At 35.3% G+C, this 21,208-nt stretch overlaps 1 protein-coding gene across 1 annotated transcript; it reads left to right on the top strand.

The window, feature by feature from the left end:
* Nucleotides 1–6,713: 6,713 nt before the first annotated feature.
* ndr2 (nodal-related 2) lies at nt 6,714–17,651 on the top strand. Its single transcript, XM_030122008.1, has 3 exons — nt 6,714–6,978; nt 13,648–14,426; nt 17,239–17,651. The coding sequence occupies exons 1-3, from the start codon at nt 6,714–6,716 to the stop codon at nt 17,389–17,391; spliced, it is 1,197 nt and encodes a 398-aa protein (XP_029977868.1). The 3' UTR covers nt 17,392–17,651.
* The last annotated feature ends 3,557 nt before the right edge of the window (nt 17,652–21,208 follow it).

Raw genomic sequence — 21,208 nt, 5'->3', positions numbered from 1 at the left:
TAAAGAAGCTGTATACCAAGTTTGAAGTCAATCAGAACTGTAGTTTCGGAGAAGAAGACGATTGAAATTTTTTCCCCATAAGAGCCCATGTTAAATTTTCCGTAAGTTCCCAGGTCCAGAAGAAGATCCTGATCAGCATGTGGACATTATGTTTTGGTCATCTCCCCATCAGGGCTGGACTGTAGAAATTTACACTGGATATCATTTATATTTACTGAGTTATTGCATCGATCCACTTCCTATCTCTTATAATGGGGACATTTTTCAAAGTGGCACCAAATCCAGAATCAGATCCGGATCCAAATAATTTCACTAACTTTTGTTGACATCATCATAAAGAAGCTGTATAACAAGTTTGAAGTCAATCGGAATTGTAGTGTTGGAGAAGAAGATGACTGAAAGTTTTGAAATGGACGACAGACGACGACAATAGCTTACAGCCTGTCGGCCAGTAAGCTAAAAAGAGGACCAGGTGGAAAAATTACCATAAAGGTCAATCTGGAACAAAGTGGAAATTAGTTTTTCTGACTAGTTGAAACAGAGGATTCCGGATTTGTGAGAATTTATCAGCAGAGGCATAAAGTGTCATTCTATTTTTTTTTTTTTTTTTCAATTTTTCATCTTTTTAATGTTAAATAAGACAGTGTTGCTTGGAAAAAAGTATGCTGACCCTTGTAAATGTTCCTCAGCAGTTATAATTTATGCATTAACCTTCTTTTTTTATTTTTATTTTTATTGTTTTTCTCTTTTATGGGCTCAGCTGGCTGACAGGCAGCTGTCTGTACCGATAAGGCAGCAGCCGACACCAACTGTACTCCCAGTCATCATTGCCCATTTTTCTAACGCCTTTGCTTGTGTATCCTCTTTCATTTGGACATTTTACCAGGGAGTATCTCACACTACATTTTTTTTTCTTTTTTTTCCCTACTTGTCTTGTCCAGCATTCTAACAGCAGAATGGTAGTCTGGTTCCTTTTGGTGCTGAACAAATTTGCTTTGCCAAGGGTAACTTCATAAAGTATATGAAGCGCCCTTTGATATTCTACTGTGTTTATTATGAGTTTTGTTGAACCATATTTGGATGCCGGACCTGACATGGGGGGTGGGGGTGGGGGGGTAGAAGAAGGAGAGAGAGAGAGAGAGAGAGAACAAATGCATTAACCTTCTAAAACATATATGCATAAAATGTTCAATAACTTTTTCAGCACTAATCCTACTTAACCCTTTCTGTCATGCGTCGACGTTTATGTTGATTTAGTTTTGGGTTTTTGTCTTTTCCTGTTTTATTTTGGTGATGGTGGTTTCCTTCCTGTTCTGTCTGCACTCTGTCAGTCTTGTCTTTGTCTTCCCTGTCCCATCATTGTCTGCACCTGCTGTCTCCTCATAATTGTCCACACCTGTTTGTGATCCCTGCCTCCCTTATATATTCTCCCCGCTCCCTTTGTCTCTTGTCAGTGCGCCGTTATCTGTGGTCTTGTGAAGAGCGTTCTGTTAAGTATCTAGTCTTGAGAATCTTGAACTCCATGTTTTTTACTTATGGCTTTTTGTTTGTTTAAAGTACGTTGTACTTCTCCTTTTGTGATTAGAAATTTTTAGAGCACGTTGTGCTTTCTCTTTTTGTTAATCTTTTTGTACTTTGAGAACTTTTGTTAAAATAAATCTTTTTTTGACCACTGACAATTGCGTCTCGTGCATTTGGGTCCACACCAAGAGTCGAGTCTTAACACTTTCATGCATGAATTATGAGAATCTTAATCAAGATTTTTTTTCCTGAGTGTTTTTATTCCTCTTTAGGCATGAAAAAAAAAACAATGTGATTTTTTTTTTTTTAGATCAACCTGTTTTTCATGAAGTTACAAAAATGTCCACTCAGCTACACCATGAATTTTATTCTTGAAGCAAAGAAACATGTATTTAAAACCCAATATCATAAAGTGATATAAAAACAGTGAAATGAAACCATGTTTAATGCAGCTAATCTGATGTTTTCTCACATTTTAACATGTTCTAATACTAGTTATTACTCACTTCATGGAGATAATATGCAAAAAAAAAAATAATAATAACAATTGATTTCCACTCAAGAACCAATCAAGAACAGCAAAGTTACAATAATGGTATGAATTGGAGTTTATGAGATGATGCATAAGTGTCCACTGTGTTGGTTGATATGGAACTAAAACAACAAAACCCATGAATATACAAGAGTAAAGCTGTAGAGTAACTGTCCACTGTAGTGACCACTATGCATGAAAGGCTTAAATCTACCAAAAAATCCTGCAGTTTTTCAGTGGTACGTAGATCTTATCTGGACATTTAGATTCTCCATAGGAAATGTGTTTATGCCCTGACATTGTGCAGATTTAGTTCATCGTAATTTCTTCATTTGAGTTAATAAATGGCTGTATTTTATTTATTTATTTAACTTTTATTTAACTATGTAAGTCACAATAGTAACCTGGCCTGTAACTTGCTTAAAAAAGGTTAGTTGTAGACATCAGTTAATTTGGAAGTCCAAAACATCTACTTTCATGTTCAAATAAACTAGCTATGAAGGCATTAAGAAACTTTTTTTTTTCTCATGAATACATTAATTCCCAGACAAAGCAAATATATAAATGTGACTTAAGATGAAACTGAGGTTCTCCTGAATCAGACTGATATGACATAAACATGTTATAAAAGCTAAATAACGTAATTAAAGTCGGGTAATGCTGTATTATCAATGAAAGCACTTAAAATAAGAAAAGTTGAAGTAACAATGGTCCCTGCCTATGCATTGCGCTTTTATATGTTTAATGTGCGTTGTATTTTCTTGTTAAGGTGAGGCTCATTTTAACTATTTATAACCTGTTCCTGCTTCATAAAATAATCATATTTTTTGTTTGTTGCAAAAGTGAACTGTTTATGAGTTCAGAAAACAGGCCTATTTTTTGACATTGTGTCAAAGCATTTTCTAAGTGATCCAAGAGGGATATTAAACAGTTTATTCCGCTTACAAAGGAAAACAATTGTAAAATTCAATCCATATATGAACAATTTATCCTTCATATCCATTTCTGTTAATCTTTCTGTCATTATTCTCAGTTTTGTTAACAGAAATGACAACACACCTAAATGCATTTCAACCCTGGTCACTATAAATCAAGATATTTTAACTTACTCAATAGTTTAATGTAGTAGATTTGATGATGATATACTAATATTAAGAATCTGCTGTGTGTGAGTGAGTATAGTGAGTAAAATTGAATGTTTGATATTGTTTGTATCAGAATCACAATACTTCATTAATCCAAGAGGGAAATTATTAAAGCAACTGCAACAGTCTGCATAATACTCACTGTCAAATTTGATGCGGATCTGTGTATTGCATACCTTTTATGTTCACAATCCTTTAACCCTTTCATGCATAGTGGTCACTACAGTGGACAGCTATTCTACTACTCTTCTCTTGTATATTCATGGGTTTTGCTGTTTTAGTTCCATATCAGCCAACACAGTGGACACTTATGCATCATGTAACTTTGCTGTTCTTCATAAACCTGATCTGCAGTAAGACGTTTGAGTGTAAATCAATTGTTATTAGACTGTAATTATCATTTTTTTCTTTGACAAAATGGGTATTTTTGCATATTATCCCCACGAAGTGAGTAATAACTAGTATTAGAGTATGTTTAAATATGAAAAAACATCAGATTAGCAGCATTAAAAGTGTTTTTATTTCATAGTTTTCACAGTATACTAGTAAATACACATTTCTTGGCTTCAAAAATTAAACGCATCACATCCAATTGAGTGGACATTTTTGCAACTCCATGAAGAATAGGTTCATAAAAAGCTGTCAGTTGCGTTGCATTGTTTTGTTTTGGTTCTTTTTTCGTGCCTAAAGAGGAATTAAAATGGGGGAAAAAAATCATGATTAAGGTTCTCATAATTCATGCATGAAAGGGTTAAAATAGCTGAATAAAATGGAAATGCGACACTAAAGGAACCAAGGTTTACATTAGGAACATATTTAGTTCAATTCCACCAGTAATTCTCCAAAATTCAGGATAAAAGTCAACGGAGATTCAGCAAAGACCAAATGACTACATAGCCATGTTACCGATGATGCCAAGTTATACTGAGAGATGCACCACCCAGATGATATTCAATAAGTGATGGAAGTATATTCTTTAAAATATGCAGTCATAAATTTTAAGACCCTACAGAAATGCCATGAACCAAATATATGAATTAACAAAAAATGGCTTTTTACATATAAATGCTTGGAAGTAATCTATTATTACTTATGTCACTATACTGGACCTTCATTATTGACCCATAAAGACCCAAACAAAACCATCTGCTGACCTAAACTGTTTACTACCTGTTGATACATTAAACCTATCAATACATGTAAATAATTGGTGTAAAATACAGTTTGTCATCTTTTCATGGTCATCAGATATGACTCATTTGGACGTTCAGAGGCTCTGTAGTTACCATGGAAACACCATCATCTTCTACAACATTGATTCACCAGTAAAACCCATGGAGTCTGGCAAATGACTGTTGATGTAGATGCTGGTTCAAGAGGGCACTAAATAAAGGATATTCCCATTTTTTACATCACCATCAGACAGCCCATTCCTTCGCCATAACATTTTCTCAACTGTATTACTTAAAAAAATCCAAATTATCACCTCAAATAGCAGTTCTTTATTTTTACTCACCATGCAAAAGATAGAAAAGCAAGAATGGCTTTTATTGGTTCCATGAGAAATGTAAATCTAAAATGTATGTGCTTATCACATACAAAAAGTTGAGTGCTTGTTTTGTTTTGGAGTATTCAATAAAATACCCCAAATTCCCATTTCACAGTAGTCCACTATTTCCTGTGATACAAAATACATCACCATATTACAGTACTGTAAAAGCAATCACAGTACTGTAATAGCAATTACAGTACTGTGATTGGTACTGTAATGACAATTACAGTATTTTACAGGTAACGTAATTTAATATACATTAAGTATGCTGTAGAATGTAATACAGCAACTTACTTGCTAATTGCTGCCAGCAAGTCACTGTACATTTCACAGTGTCCTTGTTACAGTGTACCTGTTATGTCCTCCATAGTAGAACTTTATGTCCCCCTACATATTCAGGAACAGATATGTGGTTCTGCCCAAAGTCCAGCAACATTAAAAGTAACAAGTAAAGTAAAAAGTAGCTCTCCATAGAGGGCAACTAAGTAAAGTAATTGATTACTTTTTAAACAAGTAATGATTAATGAGCAAAAATTAACAACAGTGGTTTTGATATAATAACCTTTACTCTGAGCTTTCACTGTAAAGAAAATCCTGTTGTTTTTACTGAAAAAAACTGTCAGCTGTGGTTTCCAGAAGAATACTGTAAAAAAAACATCCAACTGTAAATATATTTACGGAGTAACATGTAGATTTAACATTTTAAACATATAGGTTTAACCTTTTAAACATATAGGTTTAACATTTTAAACATGTGTATTTAAATGGTAAATAGACTGCACTTATTTAGCGCATTTTCTCTACCTTCATGGTGTCCAAATCCACCAGGTCCAACTGGAAACAATTTAGGGTTCAGTCTCTTCTATGGATACTTGGACAGTCGGAGCCAGGATTCGAACCACCAACCCTTTGGTTATCGGATGAGCCGCTCTACCAACTCTACCAACCCATTAATTTACAAATTTAAAATGTTACATTGTAAATGTTTACTTTTTTTTTTTTTATAACTTTTATTTAAAAAAAAAAAAAAGCAAATATGCCATTATTTCAACATTATAGTCTTTGCAATTTAAACGGCACCACATTGTTTTTCAATTTACAGTTTTATTTTCTAAAAATAATAGAAATACATAATTTCTACATACAAATCTGGTTTTGTTCACATACTCTTCCTGTAAAAACTACAGCTATATTTGATTTAGTCGTTGTAACAAAAATCTTTTCAAATAAACAACTTTACATTGTATTGTCACTTACAGTTTTTTCATGTTGCAATTTTACAACTTTTTGGTGTTAATTCTACAGTAATTTTTTACAGTGTTTATGAACATCAATCTAATCAGTGAATTAAATCCAGGAAAATACCTGATTTCCATTGAAAATTCAAAAATTCAAATGACAATGTTATAACAAATGGAGCTAAATTACTTCAGAAAGGTTAAATGGAGAGAAAAAATTATTTAGGAACTGCCACAAAAGCAGAACTGGGTTAAAACTTAATCTAATGCGTGAAAATACAATATTTCACCTAGAAATTGATGCGTAAATGTAAAACTGATGCTGCGTAAATTGATGCGTAAATGGTACAATGCGTATTTGGAGTGCACTTAAAGTGTCTGTCTGCTGGGATGTTTAATAGACTGCATTACACTATGGAAAAGCCTAACAATTAGTGTAGCTAAATAGCAGAAACAATTAGTCCAAGGATGAGGACTGTGGAGTGCAGAATCCCAAAGAACATGGCGCAAACAAAAATGTGCGCTCCTTGTAAACACGCACCCAGGCGCCTCATTACCAAGTGAATGGATGATGAGCTGTCAGGTAACAAGTCTTGAGGACGCATGTCAATTTCCTTTAATGTTCTCAGCTACTTGTTAAACATGAAAAGGGGGGTGGGTGAGGGTATATATAAGACACCCCTAATCTCCCAGCAGAGGAATTTGTCATTAGTTCGGCCTCAAACATGCGCTCATTGGGAGCACTGCGTGTTGCGCTGCACGCATCTCTGCTGGTCCTGCTGGCACAAGGGATCCACAAATCCAAAGATGGAGTTTATACCAGGGCTCTGCATCGTTTTTCTCTCATGGATCGATCGACTGGGTATCACCTGCCGACATACATGGTTCACCTCTATAGGAATTTGAAGTCAAACTTTTCCAGACCTTTGGATACTTTGGAACAGTTTGGCGCAAAACGGGCGGACACTATAAAGAGCGTGATGGCTAAAAGTAAGTATTTTTATCTTTTCTTTTAACTTTTTATTTATTATTATTATTTTTAGGTTTTTTGCACCTCAGATGAGAAGATGGGAAATGTGTGGGCTAAAAACCCAAAAAGGATGCGTTTTTGCGCAAATCCAAGCACTATTTAGTCAAACGTCTCTCAAAAGCGCACAAAAAAATGTTAGTTTTTCTTTATTTTTTGGGGATGTTGGAGAGTTGTGCTGTCAAAGCTGCATGCCAGACGACCTCAGAGGGTTTCAATCCACATCCACATCAAGGGGGGGGCGGACCAGGCAGGGATCAGCGTGTGAAAAGGCTGGTTTTCTCTCTAATTCTCAAAGCAAACCTCTTTTTTCTTAAATAGCTGATGTTGATTAGGTATCTGCCAGACATCCCCCTATACAAATCTCTTGTTAGGTCAAATCAACAACTTCCCTTAGTTCTTTTTCACACTTGGTCTGATTAGATTAGAAGTCGGGGATTTAATGGTGGCACAAGTGGAGCGCACACAGGACCCCCCCCCCCCCCCTCTTCCCTGCAGCTGAATCCAATTCCACTCTGCTTCTAGGTGTCAGAGTTATTACCTGTTTGTTTGACTGAGGATATGCAGAAGCCAAGACAGGCAGGCATGGGTGAAATGATTAGTTTCGACCCGTGTTTGGTTTGAGTGGATTAATAGCAGAAGGCAGGGTCAACACCTGAAGGACGGTTTGGGTTTTTGATCAACAGTCAATGGGGCTGATGCAGCAGACAATCCACAAATTAAATATTTAAGGAGTTTTAATCCACTGGATGAATCTGTACCACACCTGTTCTTTGAATCACAATAACATTCATCTTACAACCTGTTTGTCCTGAACTAGAGCCATGTGATTTTTTCTGAAGACCTATGTGGAGCCAGTGATGAATGCATTTACAAATTTACTGCAGAGAAGATTTTACATGATTAACCCTTTCATGCATGATGTATGAGAACCTTAATCAAATTTTTTTTTAAAAAAATCCAGAAAATGCGATTTAACCCTTTAATGCATGATTTATGAGAACCTTAATCAAAAAAAAAAAAAAATCCAGAAAATGCGATTTAACTATTTCTTGCATGATTTATTAGAACCTTAATCAAAACAAAAATAATAATAAATTTTAAAAATCCAGAAAATGTGATTTAACCATTTCTTGCATGATTTATGATAACCTTAATCAAAAAAAAAAAAAAAAAAAAAAATTAAATCCAGAAAATGCGATTTAACCCTTTCATGCATGATTAATGAGAACCTTAATCAAAAAAAAAAAAAAAAAAAATTAAAAAATCCAGGAAATGCAATTTAACCCTTTCATGCATGATTTATTAGAACCTTAATTTAAAAAAAAAATTAAAAAATCCAGAAAATGCAATTTAACCCTTTCATGCATGATTTATTAGAACCTTAATTTAAAAAAAAATTTAAAAAATCCAGAAAATGCGATTTAACCCTTTCTTGCATGATTTATGAGAACCTTAATTAAAAAAAAAAAAAAAAAAGCGATTTAACCCTTTCATGCATGATTTATGAGAACTTTAATCAAAAATAAATAAAGAAATAAAATTTTTAAAAAATCCAAAAAATACGGTTTAACCCTTTCATGCATGATTTATCAGAACCTTAATTAAAAAAAAAAAAAAAAAAAAAAAAAAAGCGATTTAACCCTTTCATGCATAATTTATGAGAACCTTAATAAAAAAATTTTAAAAAAATCCAAAAAATGCGATTTAACCCTTTCATGCTTAATAATAATAATAATAATAAAAATGTGATTTAACCCTTTCATGCATGACTTATGAGAACCTTAATAAAAAAAATTTTTAAAAATGTGATTTAATTTTTTTTTCCATCAACCTATTTTTCATGGAGTTACAAATACAAAAATGTCCACTCAGCTGGACACCATGTGTTTAATTTTAAAGGCAAAGAAATATGGATTTACTGATATACTGTGTGAAAACTATTAAATAAAAACATTTTAATGCTGCTAATTTGATGTTTTCTCACATTTTAACATACTCTAATACTAGTCATTACTTACTTCATTGAAATAATATGCAAAAAAAAAAAAAAAAAAAAAATCCTGTTAATTACAATCTAATAACAATTTGCATTTTTTTTGCACTCAAACATGTTACTGCAGATCAGATTTATGAAGAACAGCAAAGTTACAGTAATGGTATGAATGTCAGTGTATGGGATGATCCATAAATGTTCATTGTGTTGGCTGATATGGAACTAAAACAACAAAAACAATGACTATATAAGAGAACAGCTGTAGAATAACTGTCCACTGTAGTGACCAGTATGCATGAAAGGGTTAAAGTGATTAAAGTGTAAGAAAGGTCATTTCAAGCACCAGTGTGCACGGACAACTTTGAAGCAGATGTGTGTGTCAGTGGTGGGTGTTAAACTCTGGAATTGTCTTTATAATGAGCTGAAGGACTGTAAAAACATATTCCAACTGAAAAAAGTGTATAAAGAACAATGAGATTATATGAACAGTTATAAGTTTTACATTTTGCATCGTATTTGTTTTGCATCTTGTGACATATTTATTTACACTGTAAAAGAAATCCTGTTGTTTTTACAGAAAAAAACTGGCAGCTGTGGTTTCCAGAACAGTACTGTAAAAAACACATCCAACTGTAAACATATTTACAGAGTAACGTGTAGATTTAACATTTTAAACATGTAGATTTAACATTTTAAACATGTAGATTTAAACGGTAAATGGACAGCACTTATTTAGCACATTTTCTCCACCTTCATGGTGTCCAAAGCACTTTCCAAAACCACCAGGTCCAACTGGGAGCAATTTAGGGTTCAGTGTCTTCCATGGACACTTTAACATATGGACAGTCTGAGCCAGGATTTAAACCACCAACCTTTTGGTTATTGGACGACCCGCTCTACCAACTCTACCAACCCAATAATTTACAAATTTAAAATGTTACATTGTTAAATGTTTACTTTTTTATGACTTTTTTATATATACATATATTAAAAAAAGCAAATACGTTGATATATACAAATATTAAAAAAAAGCAAATACGCTGTTATTTCAACATTATGGTCTTTGCAATTTAAACAGTACCACATTGTTTTTCAATTTACAGTTTTATTTTCTAAAAACAATAGAAATCCATCATTTCTACATACACATCTGGTTTTGTTCACATACTCTTCCTGTAAAAACTACAGCTATATTTGATTTAATCGTTAACACAAAAATCTTTTCAAATAAACAACTTTGCATTGTTTTGTCACTTACAGTTTTTTTATGTAGCAATTTTACAACTCTTTGGTGTTAATTCTACAGTCATTTTTTACAGTGTACTTATTTTGGTCTGGTATAATGTTTTTGCATCATTTCATCAGGTATATATTTACCTGTTTTGTACTTTCTGGACATGTAGTTTTGCACTTGGTTTTGTATTCATTTTGTATTATCTTTGGATGTATTTAGTTTGGTTTGTCTGACTTTATACAACATGATTTTATAGCTAGTTGTGTACGGCTAACCATTAAGGTTATTATTTAGAAGGGGGCAGGAAATATAAGATTTTCTTCATCCTGCTCCTTTTCAAGCATGGGTGTGTACATGTTTGTTTACCTGATGATTCTTGAATGTCTGCTGATGAAATGCACAACCATGAATGAAATAAATGAAATTAAATGAACAATGCCCTTTTAGATAAAGAAGTGAAAGCTGATGCAGTTTTGAGGAGGGGGGGAGTATTTTACCTATAACTCATCATTTGTGTTGTCATTTGGAAGCAAAAATTTAAGAAATTGTTTGGGTGGTGGATGTTATTTATGTGGATTTCTTTGTTGAGTCCTTGGGCACTGGGAAATATAATGAATTTTTTTTGCCAGGGTTTAAAAATTTAACCCATAAGGACCCAATGTTACTTTGGTGGCATTTCCCAACTGAATTTTTCTCTATATTTAACTGTCTGTAAGTGATTTGTCACCGTTTATTGTAATATTATCTTCTGTTTTTTTTTTTTTTTTTTTTTTCAGTGAAAATCAGGTATTTTTCTACATTTAATTCACTGATAATGTAAATGTCCAAAAAAAGCTCAGAAAAAGGGTAAGGATGATTATATCAGAAATAGAGAAAACTGAAGAAAATGTGACTTTTTCAATAACTGAACCGTCCACTGTCATTGATCCAACTCCATGGGTTTTACTGGTGAACCAATGTTGTAGAAGATGACAGTGTTTCCAAATTCACTACGGGGCCTCTGAACGTCCAAATGGGTCATATCTGATGACCATGAAAAGATGACAAACTGCATTTTACACCAGTTATTGATATGTATTGCTAGGAATAGTGGAACAGCAGTTATTTAAATTTTTATATCAGTAAATGATTTTGGCCTGATTGGATTTTGGGTGTTTGGGTCTTTATGGGTTAAAGACTAAATGATCAACTGATATGTCAAAAATATACAATAAAATACAAGTAACCTTATTAATTCCACTAGTATTGGTGGTTATACACAGAAAACAATGTGCAAACAAACAAAACTGCATTCATTCTGCGAAATACCTAAAATCAAAAATAAAAAAGCGATAGTTCTGAGATTATGAATGTGAAAAATATTGAGATCACAAAACACATTCAATTTTAAAATAATTTAATATAAAAGGCAAGTCTACAGGATGTGAACCATTCTGTGCTTGAAAATTTGATCTTTTAATTTGGACAACAGTTCAATTGAGTTTTATTTTCATAAAATACATGCCCATTTTATGTTGCGCATAGGTAACATCTCTGCTATTCTGTGTAGGATGGTTTATATAATAGAGACATGAAAGAAACCTGTAAATATATAATATATCTGAGCTGAAATGTTCTGTCTTTTTCCATCTTTTTGTTTGTTGCGTTTCAAAAAAAGGAAAACCATAAACACAAACTGGGGGGGTGAAAATAATTTAACTTGCAGACATATTTGTGTTTATATTCTTTAGCTATTTTAAACCATAAAAACCCAGTGCTACTTTTATGGTATTTCCTAAATGATTTTCTTAAGTGATTTGTCGCCAATTATTCTAAAATAATCCTCTGTATTTTGCATGTTTCCAGTGAAAAATCAGGTATTTTCCAAAATTTAATGTACTGATCATAAAGATGTTCATAAAAGTTTAGATTAAAGTTGAGGGTTATTATATATAAAAAAAAAAAAAAAGAAATCAAGAAAAAGTGACTTTTTCAGTAAAATCTATCATTAACTGAACATAAAACAAGTGTGTCCATCCACTGTCATTGATCCAACTGCATGGGTTTTACTGGTGAATCAATGGTGTAGAAGATGACGGTGTTTCCACATGCAATACAGAGCTTCTGAACGTCCAAATGGGTCATATCTGGTGACCATGAAAAGACGACAAACTGCATTTTACATCAATTATTTACACGTATTGATAGAATTAGTGAATCAGAAGTTATTAAACAGTTTACATCCGTAGATGGTTTTGGTTGCCAGTATCTGTTTGGGTCTAATTTGGGTCTTAACAGCAGCAGTCACATACCTAATGAAAACAGAATTAAATACAGACACATTTAATAAATTCACTTGAATAATTAATGCAGTACAATTAATGTGTAATCTAGTTGGTCTGTGTTGTCCATTACTTTCTGGTATTGTTCTTACCATTGCTGGAATGTGCTGCTCTTTACTCTTAGCGGTATTGTAGTTTTTTTCTTTTCTTTTTTTCTTACCATAGTTGGTATGTAATTATTGCTGTTCTTTGCCACTTGTGGTATTGTAGTTTTTTGTTTTTACCATTGTTGGTATGTAATTATTATCATGTAAGTTGACGGTTAACTGTTACCCGTGGTAACACCACCAGGAATGTACTTTGTTTCTTTTTTTTTTTTTTTTTACACACATTTTGGTTCTATAATGTAAATACTGTCAAATGAGTTTATTCTAATTTGGTATGTGCCTGTTTTATCCATTGTTCTGGCTTGAAGTCAAAGGACAGGAAGGAGTATTTAAAATGTTACTATGATAAGTTATTTGATGAGAATGGGGGTGGGATTAAATAAGTTTTTCGTCTTCCCACTCCTTTTCGAGTGTAGATGAATGATTTTTTTTTTTGGAATTTTGAATTTGCATGTATTCTGTAAACGCTCAAATAAACAACAAATGAATGAATGAATGTGTAGAGGGGTTGGACAAAATAATGGAAACACCTTCACCTCAAGGTGATAATGCCCAAATCCATACAGCTAGAATTGTTAAAGAATGGCATGAGGAACATTCTAATGAAGTTGAGCATCTCGTATGGCCGGCACAGTCCCCAGACCTCAACATTATTGAGCATTTATGGTCAGTTTTAGAGATTCAAGTAAGACGTCGATTTCCACTGCCATCATCGCTAAAAGAGTTGGAGGGTATTCTAACTGAAGAATGGTTTAAAATTCCTTTAGAAACAATTCACAAGTTGTATGAATCAATACCTTGGAGAACTGAGGCTGTAATTGCCGCAAAAGGCGGACCTACACCATATTAAATTATATTTTGTTGATCTTTTAAGGTGTTTCCATTATTTTGTCCAACCCCTGTAATCATGTGACATAAATTGTTTCACTATCCGTTCATGTCTAAAACTCTCTCTCTCCTATTCTCTACATCAGGTTTGACGTACAGGCAGATGCGCTGGATTGCGACCTTTGACCTCCACACCTTGCTGCTAGACAAACAGGTTCAGGCAGCAGAGCTCAGACTCAGGCTTCCTCGGACACTGAGTGTTTCCAACGTTTCTGTGGAGGTTTATCACCAGCACGGCCAGTCGTGCCTTTCACACAGGCCCTGCCAACAGCAGCAGCTGGTGGGTCTGCTCACTGAACCATCACTGGTCACTTCATCCCAGAGCTGGAGAGTGTTTAACATGACAAGCCCTCTGCTGACCTGGCTCAGGGACAAGTCCCCAGCGAGACAGCCACGAAAACAAATGTCAAGAAGAAGGAGAGAGGAAAAAATGAGGAGAGACCTGTCATTTCCTGATCAGCCTGTGGGGAGTTCAAGACGAGAACAGGACGTGAGCGACCGGGCCTTGTTGGTCGTTTTCTCACACACCGACTCAGATGAAAACCCAAAGGCCAAAGCCAGCTTACTCTACACAGCTGAACAATCCAAGTTCTTGTCCCCCGCTGAAATCAAAAAGGCCCGCTGGCCAAAGAGACGCAGGAGCAAACGAGGCCAGCGAGAACAAACAGCCAAAAGCCCACAGGTGTCCAAAAGAGGCGGCGAAAAGTCTTTGTGCCGCAGAGTTGACCTGCACGTGGACTTCAATCAGATCGGATGGGGGTCCTGGATCATCTTTCCCAAAAGATACAACGCATACCGCTGTGAAGGTTCCTGCCCTAGTCCCCTCAGAGAAGATCTGAATCCAACCAACCATGCCTACATGCAGGTGAGAGAGGGAGGGAGGCAGGGAGGGAGGGAGGAAGGAAGGAAGGAAGGAAGGAAGGAAAAACGGAGGGAGGGAGGGAGGAAGGAAGGAAGGAAGGAAGGAGGGAAGAGGAAGGTAAGGAAGGAAAGAAGGAGGGAAGAGGAGGGTGAGGAAGGAAGAAAGGAGGGAGGGAGTGAGGGAGGGCAGGAAGGAAGGAAGGAGGGAAGGAGGGAGGGAGGGAAGAGGAGGGTAAGGAGGGAAGGATGGAAGAGAAGGGTAAGGAAGGAGGGAGGGAGGGAAGGAAGGAAAGAAAAAAGGATGGAAGGAGGGAGGGTAGAGGAGGGTAAGGAAGGAAGGAAGGAGGGAGGAAAGAAGGAAGGATAGAAGGAGGGAGGAAAGAGGAGGGTAAGGAAGGAAGGAAGGAGGGAGGGAGGGAGGAAGGAAAGAAGGATGGAAGGAAGGAGGGAGGAGGAGGGGAAGGAAGGAAAGAAGGAAGGAAAGATGGAGGGAGGGAGAGAATAGGAGGGTAAGGAAGCAAGGAAGATAGGAAAGAAGGAAGGATGGAGGGAGGGGAGAGGAGGGCAAGGAAGGAAGGAGGAAGGAAAGAGGGAGGGAGGGAAGAATGACAGACAGACAGACAGACAGACAGACAGACAGACAGACAGACAGATAGATAGATAGATAGATAGATAGATAGATAGATAGATAGATAGATAGATAGATAGATAGATAGATAGATAGATAGATTCTTTTTCTGCTGGTGTGTTGTATCTGTAGTTCTTTTCCACATTCATTCCCACTGATGCGTTCAGGAGTTGAACAGTGTTTCTTCTTGTGCTGCTCATAAATCCAACAGATGGACAGTAAATAGACAGTGATGGAAGACGTACATAGATCTGTTACTAATACCACAAAAATCCACTGCAGTAAAACTTTTGATACATTATTATATCTGCCATCATTATTAATAGAAAAGCATCAGTATTGTTGCACCATGTTATTGTTGTTTCTGATTAAAATGGAGCTACTTTGAGCTGCAAGTTTTAGGTACAGACATTAGATAAACCTGATCATTTATCACAAGATGAGTTCAAAAGGGGAAGAAAGGAAAAAAAAAAAAGTCTGACTCAATCATCTGTTTCCAGTTTGTGGATTGTTTCTATAATGTGTAATTCTTGGTGAGATGTTGGATGATCGCTGTCAGATTGAGGCGATATCTGAAATGAGAGACATTATATGTATCACACGTTTACATGTATTGTCATTTTAATCTTAAAAATGACTACACTATAAAAAAAAAAAGAAAAAAGAAAAGAAAAAACATTAAAAAACGGTAATATTCCGGCAGCAGGGGTATCGAAAAAATATAGTTAAATAACAGAAAATAACCATCTCATAAAAATACGGTAATTTTCCATAATTAAAATACAGTTTTCTGCCCTAACTTTACATGAGATTTTGCTTTTTTTTTTGACTTTTTAATGTTTAATAAAGAATATTTTCATGTATTAAAACAGTCAAATTACCTATAAATACATATACAAATTATTTTCAGTGAGACTAAGTTGTACAATCCACTGATAAAAACATTATTTTGACAGTTTATCAGTACTTAAACATGTTATACATCCACAAAAACACATTTATTCAACATTTTTGTTGTGAAACCTGTAATTACACAAGATATTTGTCAATTAACAAACAAGTCTTGTTAAACTTACAGAACAAATACTTCTTTTACGGTTAATTGTCAGTAATTTTACCTTGTTTTATTATGTTTTTTTACAATATTAAACTTTAAATTAACAGTTTAATCTCATAAATAGAAAAGAAATATTTGTGAAATTACGATGCATTTGCAAATGTATTTTAACTGTATTTTTCTGTGAAAAAAGACAAAAATTCTCTTAAAAAATTTAAATTTTATGATTATTCACAGTTAGTTTTTTCATGTTATTTTATATTTGACGTGTAAAATCAGTCTATTTTTGTAATTTCATTGATATTTTCCTCTATCTTGAAAATGCAGGAAAAATCTGTAAAATAAACAGTGAAAATTCTGTTAAATTACACTTTTTTTTTTACAGTGTGCTTAACTCTACTTATCGCTACAAGACAAATGTATTTAAGTAGTACATTAAGAGTTTGAAATGAGGTGAAAAATCTGTGCTCAAAATGTGGCAAATAGAACTGAATAACCTTCATATCTCCCAGCCAGCATGTCCATGTGGGCCCCAGAAGGGTTACAATTGGGCTGCATATAAGGGTCCCATGTGGGTTTGTCCGCAGTTTCCATGGTGACCCCACATGTGATCAGAATCCGAATCAAAGTCAGAATCCGAATCAGAATCTCTTTATTGTCATTGTACTAAGTGTAACGAAATTAAGGCAAAGCTCTCAGGTTCAGTGCAAGAATTTACAGAAAAATATCAGTAAAACAACAACAAATATCAGTAAAAGGCACAGATATTTACATTAAAAAATAAAAAGTATTTTAAACTTAATTTAAGTATCGCAAATAACATGAGAAGTAGTGCAAATGACATGAAAGATAAATATCATGGGATAAAACAGTGTGAAGAATAAATAATATGAGATATTCAGGTCTCGGATTCTGATTCTGATATGGGCAAACACATGTGGGGTCACCATGGAAACTGCAGACAAACCCACATGGGACCCTTATATGCAGTCCAAATGTAACCCCTCTGGGGCCCACATGGACATGCTGGCTGGGCTGGCATCATCATGAGTGTGGACTGGGCTGTTGTTATTTCTAATGTTATCACCTTTTCTATGAAGCTACATCTGCCTGTTTGTCTCCTTTTCACAGAGTTTATTGAAGTACTACCACCCGGACAGAGTGGCGTCTCCCTGCTGCGCCCCCACCAGAATGAGCCCGTTGAGCATGTTGTACTACGAGAGCGGGGAGATGCTCCTGCGACACCACGAGGACATGATAGTGGACGAGTGCGGCTGCCAGTGACAGCTGGACCCACCAGCAGACGACCGAACAGAAACACTTAACAGGAAGGACGAAGCGCTTTGATACGCGTCACTGTGCACTGAAGGGTTCTATGTGCAGAGATGGGATGTGGAACTCTGGTTTGTAGGGAGAACATTGTTATTTCAAGTTGTGCTGAAATGCAAACTCAAATCAATGATGTACACCTTTACTAATCCGTGTGTGTTAAGAAATTGTCATGTTTTTGAAGAATTCAGCACTGTTTTTACTGTAATGCATACGTCATATCTGTAACTGTAAATTAATGTGTATTTATTGTAAATAGTAAAAGAAAAAAGTATATATTTATATACATTTGCCTATTGACTGTGCAGTTTATGTCTTAAGTGATGTCATTTTCTTCCAGATGTGATCTTTGAAAGTTGCACAGTTGTTGCGTGATTGTCTATATTGGTATTTGTCCACATTTGATTCTGTTGATCACAGGTGTCAAACATGCGGCCCGGGGACCAAATCTGGCCCGCCAAAGGGTCCAGTCCGGCCCTTGGGATGAAGTTGTGAAATGAAGTTGTGGAATGATCCGGATCGCTGTCTGGATCCAGGAATTTTTAAAAGGATTCTTTATCATTGGGAGATAGGGATATTTTCAACATATGTATGTGTAACTCTACAATGAGTGCTTGGTAAAAAAAAAAAAAAAAAAGTTCCTAACAGGTTCTACAACACAGGTGTCAAACATGCGGCCCAGGGGCCAAATCCGGCCCGCCAAAGGGTCCAGTCCGGCCCTTGGGATGAAGTTGTGAAATGCAAAAATTACACTAAGATATTAACAATCCTTTTAGTTCAGGTTCAGACCAATTCAATCTCAAGTGGGCGGGATTCAGTGAAATACTATCATAATAACATATAAATAATAACAACTCCCAAATTTTCTCTTTGTAAACATAAATATTTTCATGTATTTACACTAAAGCAAAGTATAATTTCACAAAAAATATGAATAACCTGAATAAATATGAACAACCTGAAATGTCTTAGGAGAAGTAAGTACAATTTTAACAATATTCTGCTTGTTATTAAATGTTTGGTGTATTTGTAGATCCACTGTGATCTGTAAGTTATAATGTACGTGTAAATGATAAACTGAGGCAGAATATTGTTAAAATGACATTTATTTTTTCAGTTTGTTCATGTTATTCACATCTTTTGAAAGGATAGCTTGTCGATGTAAATCTTATCATAATGTAAATTTACTTGTTTCGCTCTAAAACATAGAGAAAAGTTTGGAGTTGACATTATTTACATATTATTATGTTATTCTTTTACTGGTTTGGCCCACTTCAGATCAAATTTAGCTGAATCTGGCCCCTGAACTAAAATGAGTTTGACACCCCTGCTGTTGATGTTGCAGACTTTTGTTTGATGACTTAAAAAAAAATGAGATACGGGCAGAAAACATTAGAAAAAAACGACAAAAGAAAACCAGATTCTAAAATCTTTTTGATTCACATGAACATATGGCAGCAGCTACTGCCATGATATATCAGTTTGTCTATTACCACAGGGCCAATCAAATGATCTGAATTCTGTACTCTGAACCTTGTCCCAGTGGATGATTTATTCATTCATTCATTTTCTGAACCTGCTTTATCCTCACTAGGGTCACGGGGCACGCTTGGAGCCCATCCCAGCTACTTATGGGCAAAGGCGGGGTACACCCTGGACATTTGGCCAGTTCATCGCAGGGCTGAACATATAGAGACAAACAATCACTCTCACATTCACACCTATGGGCAATTTAGAATAACCAATTAACCTATCAGTGCATGTCTTTGGATGGTGGGACGAAGCCGGAGTACCCAGAGAGAACCCACGCAGACACGGGGAGAACATGCAAACTCCACACAGAAAGGTCCCATCCCCACCGACTGGTGTTGGAATCGAACCCAGGACCTCAGGACCTTCTTGCTGTGAGGCAAGAGTGCTATCCACTCCACCACCATGTCGCCTGGATGCTTTATATTCATCAAAAACCAGTACAAATTCCTCATATGATGCAAAACAGACACCATGTTTCATGTTGTTTGGCTGCATGCTGAAACTGAAAGTGTGAGTAGGTGCACAAACCAGCTTCCACTAACTGGTCCCCTGGTCTTTTCCTGTAACAGGATAGGCACATGTGTGATGCTTATTACCACAGTACTGTGTCAGCAGGGTCAAAGGTTACAGGATACCAGTCTATACATGATATAACAAGAAAAGCACTTGGAGAGCGAAGACCTCCGCCAAGACAGATCACCCCCCCACCCACTGATCACCACCAAAATGTAATCATTTCTTCCTTTTGCCAGTATCAACATTTCCTGAAAATTTCATGAAAATCTGTCCATAACTTTTTGAGTTATCTTGCTAACAAACAAACACGCAAACAAACAAACATGCAAACACACAAAGCAAAGCGATCACAATACCTCCTGGAGGAGGTAACAAGGGCGCTGATAGGCTCTGTGGTAATAGACGAATGATAAAGTAGTCCTACAGTACTGTGGATATAGCCACTTCATTAAAATATTCAATAGTTCAAAGAAAAACACAGATCCAATGATTTAATTAAGTCAGTTTTCCATTAAAATAGGACAATCAGAGGTTGCTGCAGAATAATTACACTATGATGAGATTACACTAAAAAACATACCTGCTGTGAACTGATTGATTCATTTCCAGCATGAGAAAGCAGAAAAAAGACAAAAAGTAAAAGAAAGAAATAAAAAAAAACAAAGAATGTACAAAATTTACAAGTGAAAAGAGAGAGAACTAGAAAAGCACTCCGAGAGCGCAGACCTCCACCAAGGCAGATCACCCCCCCCCCCACCGATCACCACCAAAATGTAATCATTTGTTCCTTGTGCCAGTATCAACATTTCCTGAAAATTTCATCAAAACCCTTTCATTACTTTTTGAGTTATCTCGCTAACAGACAGACAGACAGACAGACAGACAAACACACAAACAAACAAACAAACAAACAAACAAACAAACAAACCCCAATGAAAACATGACCTCCTTGGAAGAGGTAAAAATGGTATAAGTAGTACACATACACATCTATCTATCTGTCTATCTATATATATATATATATATACATATATATATATATGTATATGTATATATACATACACAAGCACCTACATGCATAGATCTACATTCATACATGTATATAATCTATGACATACACACTTACACTTATGCATTCATAATCCTATGTATATATCCATCTGATTTGTTCTGTATATTATGTGAAAACATTGTCTGTTTTGGTTCTAAATGACAGTTCAAGTTTGATATTTCAGTTCTGACATATCGAACACTGTTGGTTTTTTTTTGTGTGTTTTTTTTACATTAGGGCCCTGAAGTTGAGAAAATTCACTATACATTATACGCTCTAAAGTATTTTTTTATCCACTCTCTTACACCATGTTAAAAAACATAAATGGTACATTATTTCCTCTGATATGGAAATTTAAAAAAAAACAAAACCAGTAATAATGCTAATTTCCATCAAAAATCTACTCTGATGTTACTGTATATAATTCCACTTTTACAGTATTTTTTGGCAAAATCTGCCATTTATTGACTATACACATCTATAATCAAAATTATCAATACACACATATTCTGGTATATTGAGATCTACTATGCATGATACATGATACAACATACAGTAGCTAACAACAGAAAGACTATTCCAGAGGAAAAGTCTTTTTTCAGGTATGTGTGTCGTGGCCAAATTCCTGTGATGTTCGCTCACATTCACACACAGAGGAGGAATATCTGGCAC

This window comes from Sphaeramia orbicularis, chromosome 19, assembly GCF_902148855.1.
Source record: "Sphaeramia orbicularis chromosome 19, fSphaOr1.1, whole genome shotgun sequence".
NCBI lineage: Eukaryota > Metazoa > Chordata > Actinopteri > Kurtiformes > Apogonidae > Sphaeramia > Sphaeramia orbicularis.
The sequence above is the reverse complement of the archived record's forward strand: the minus strand, read 5'-3'. Positions and strand labels throughout refer to the sequence as shown.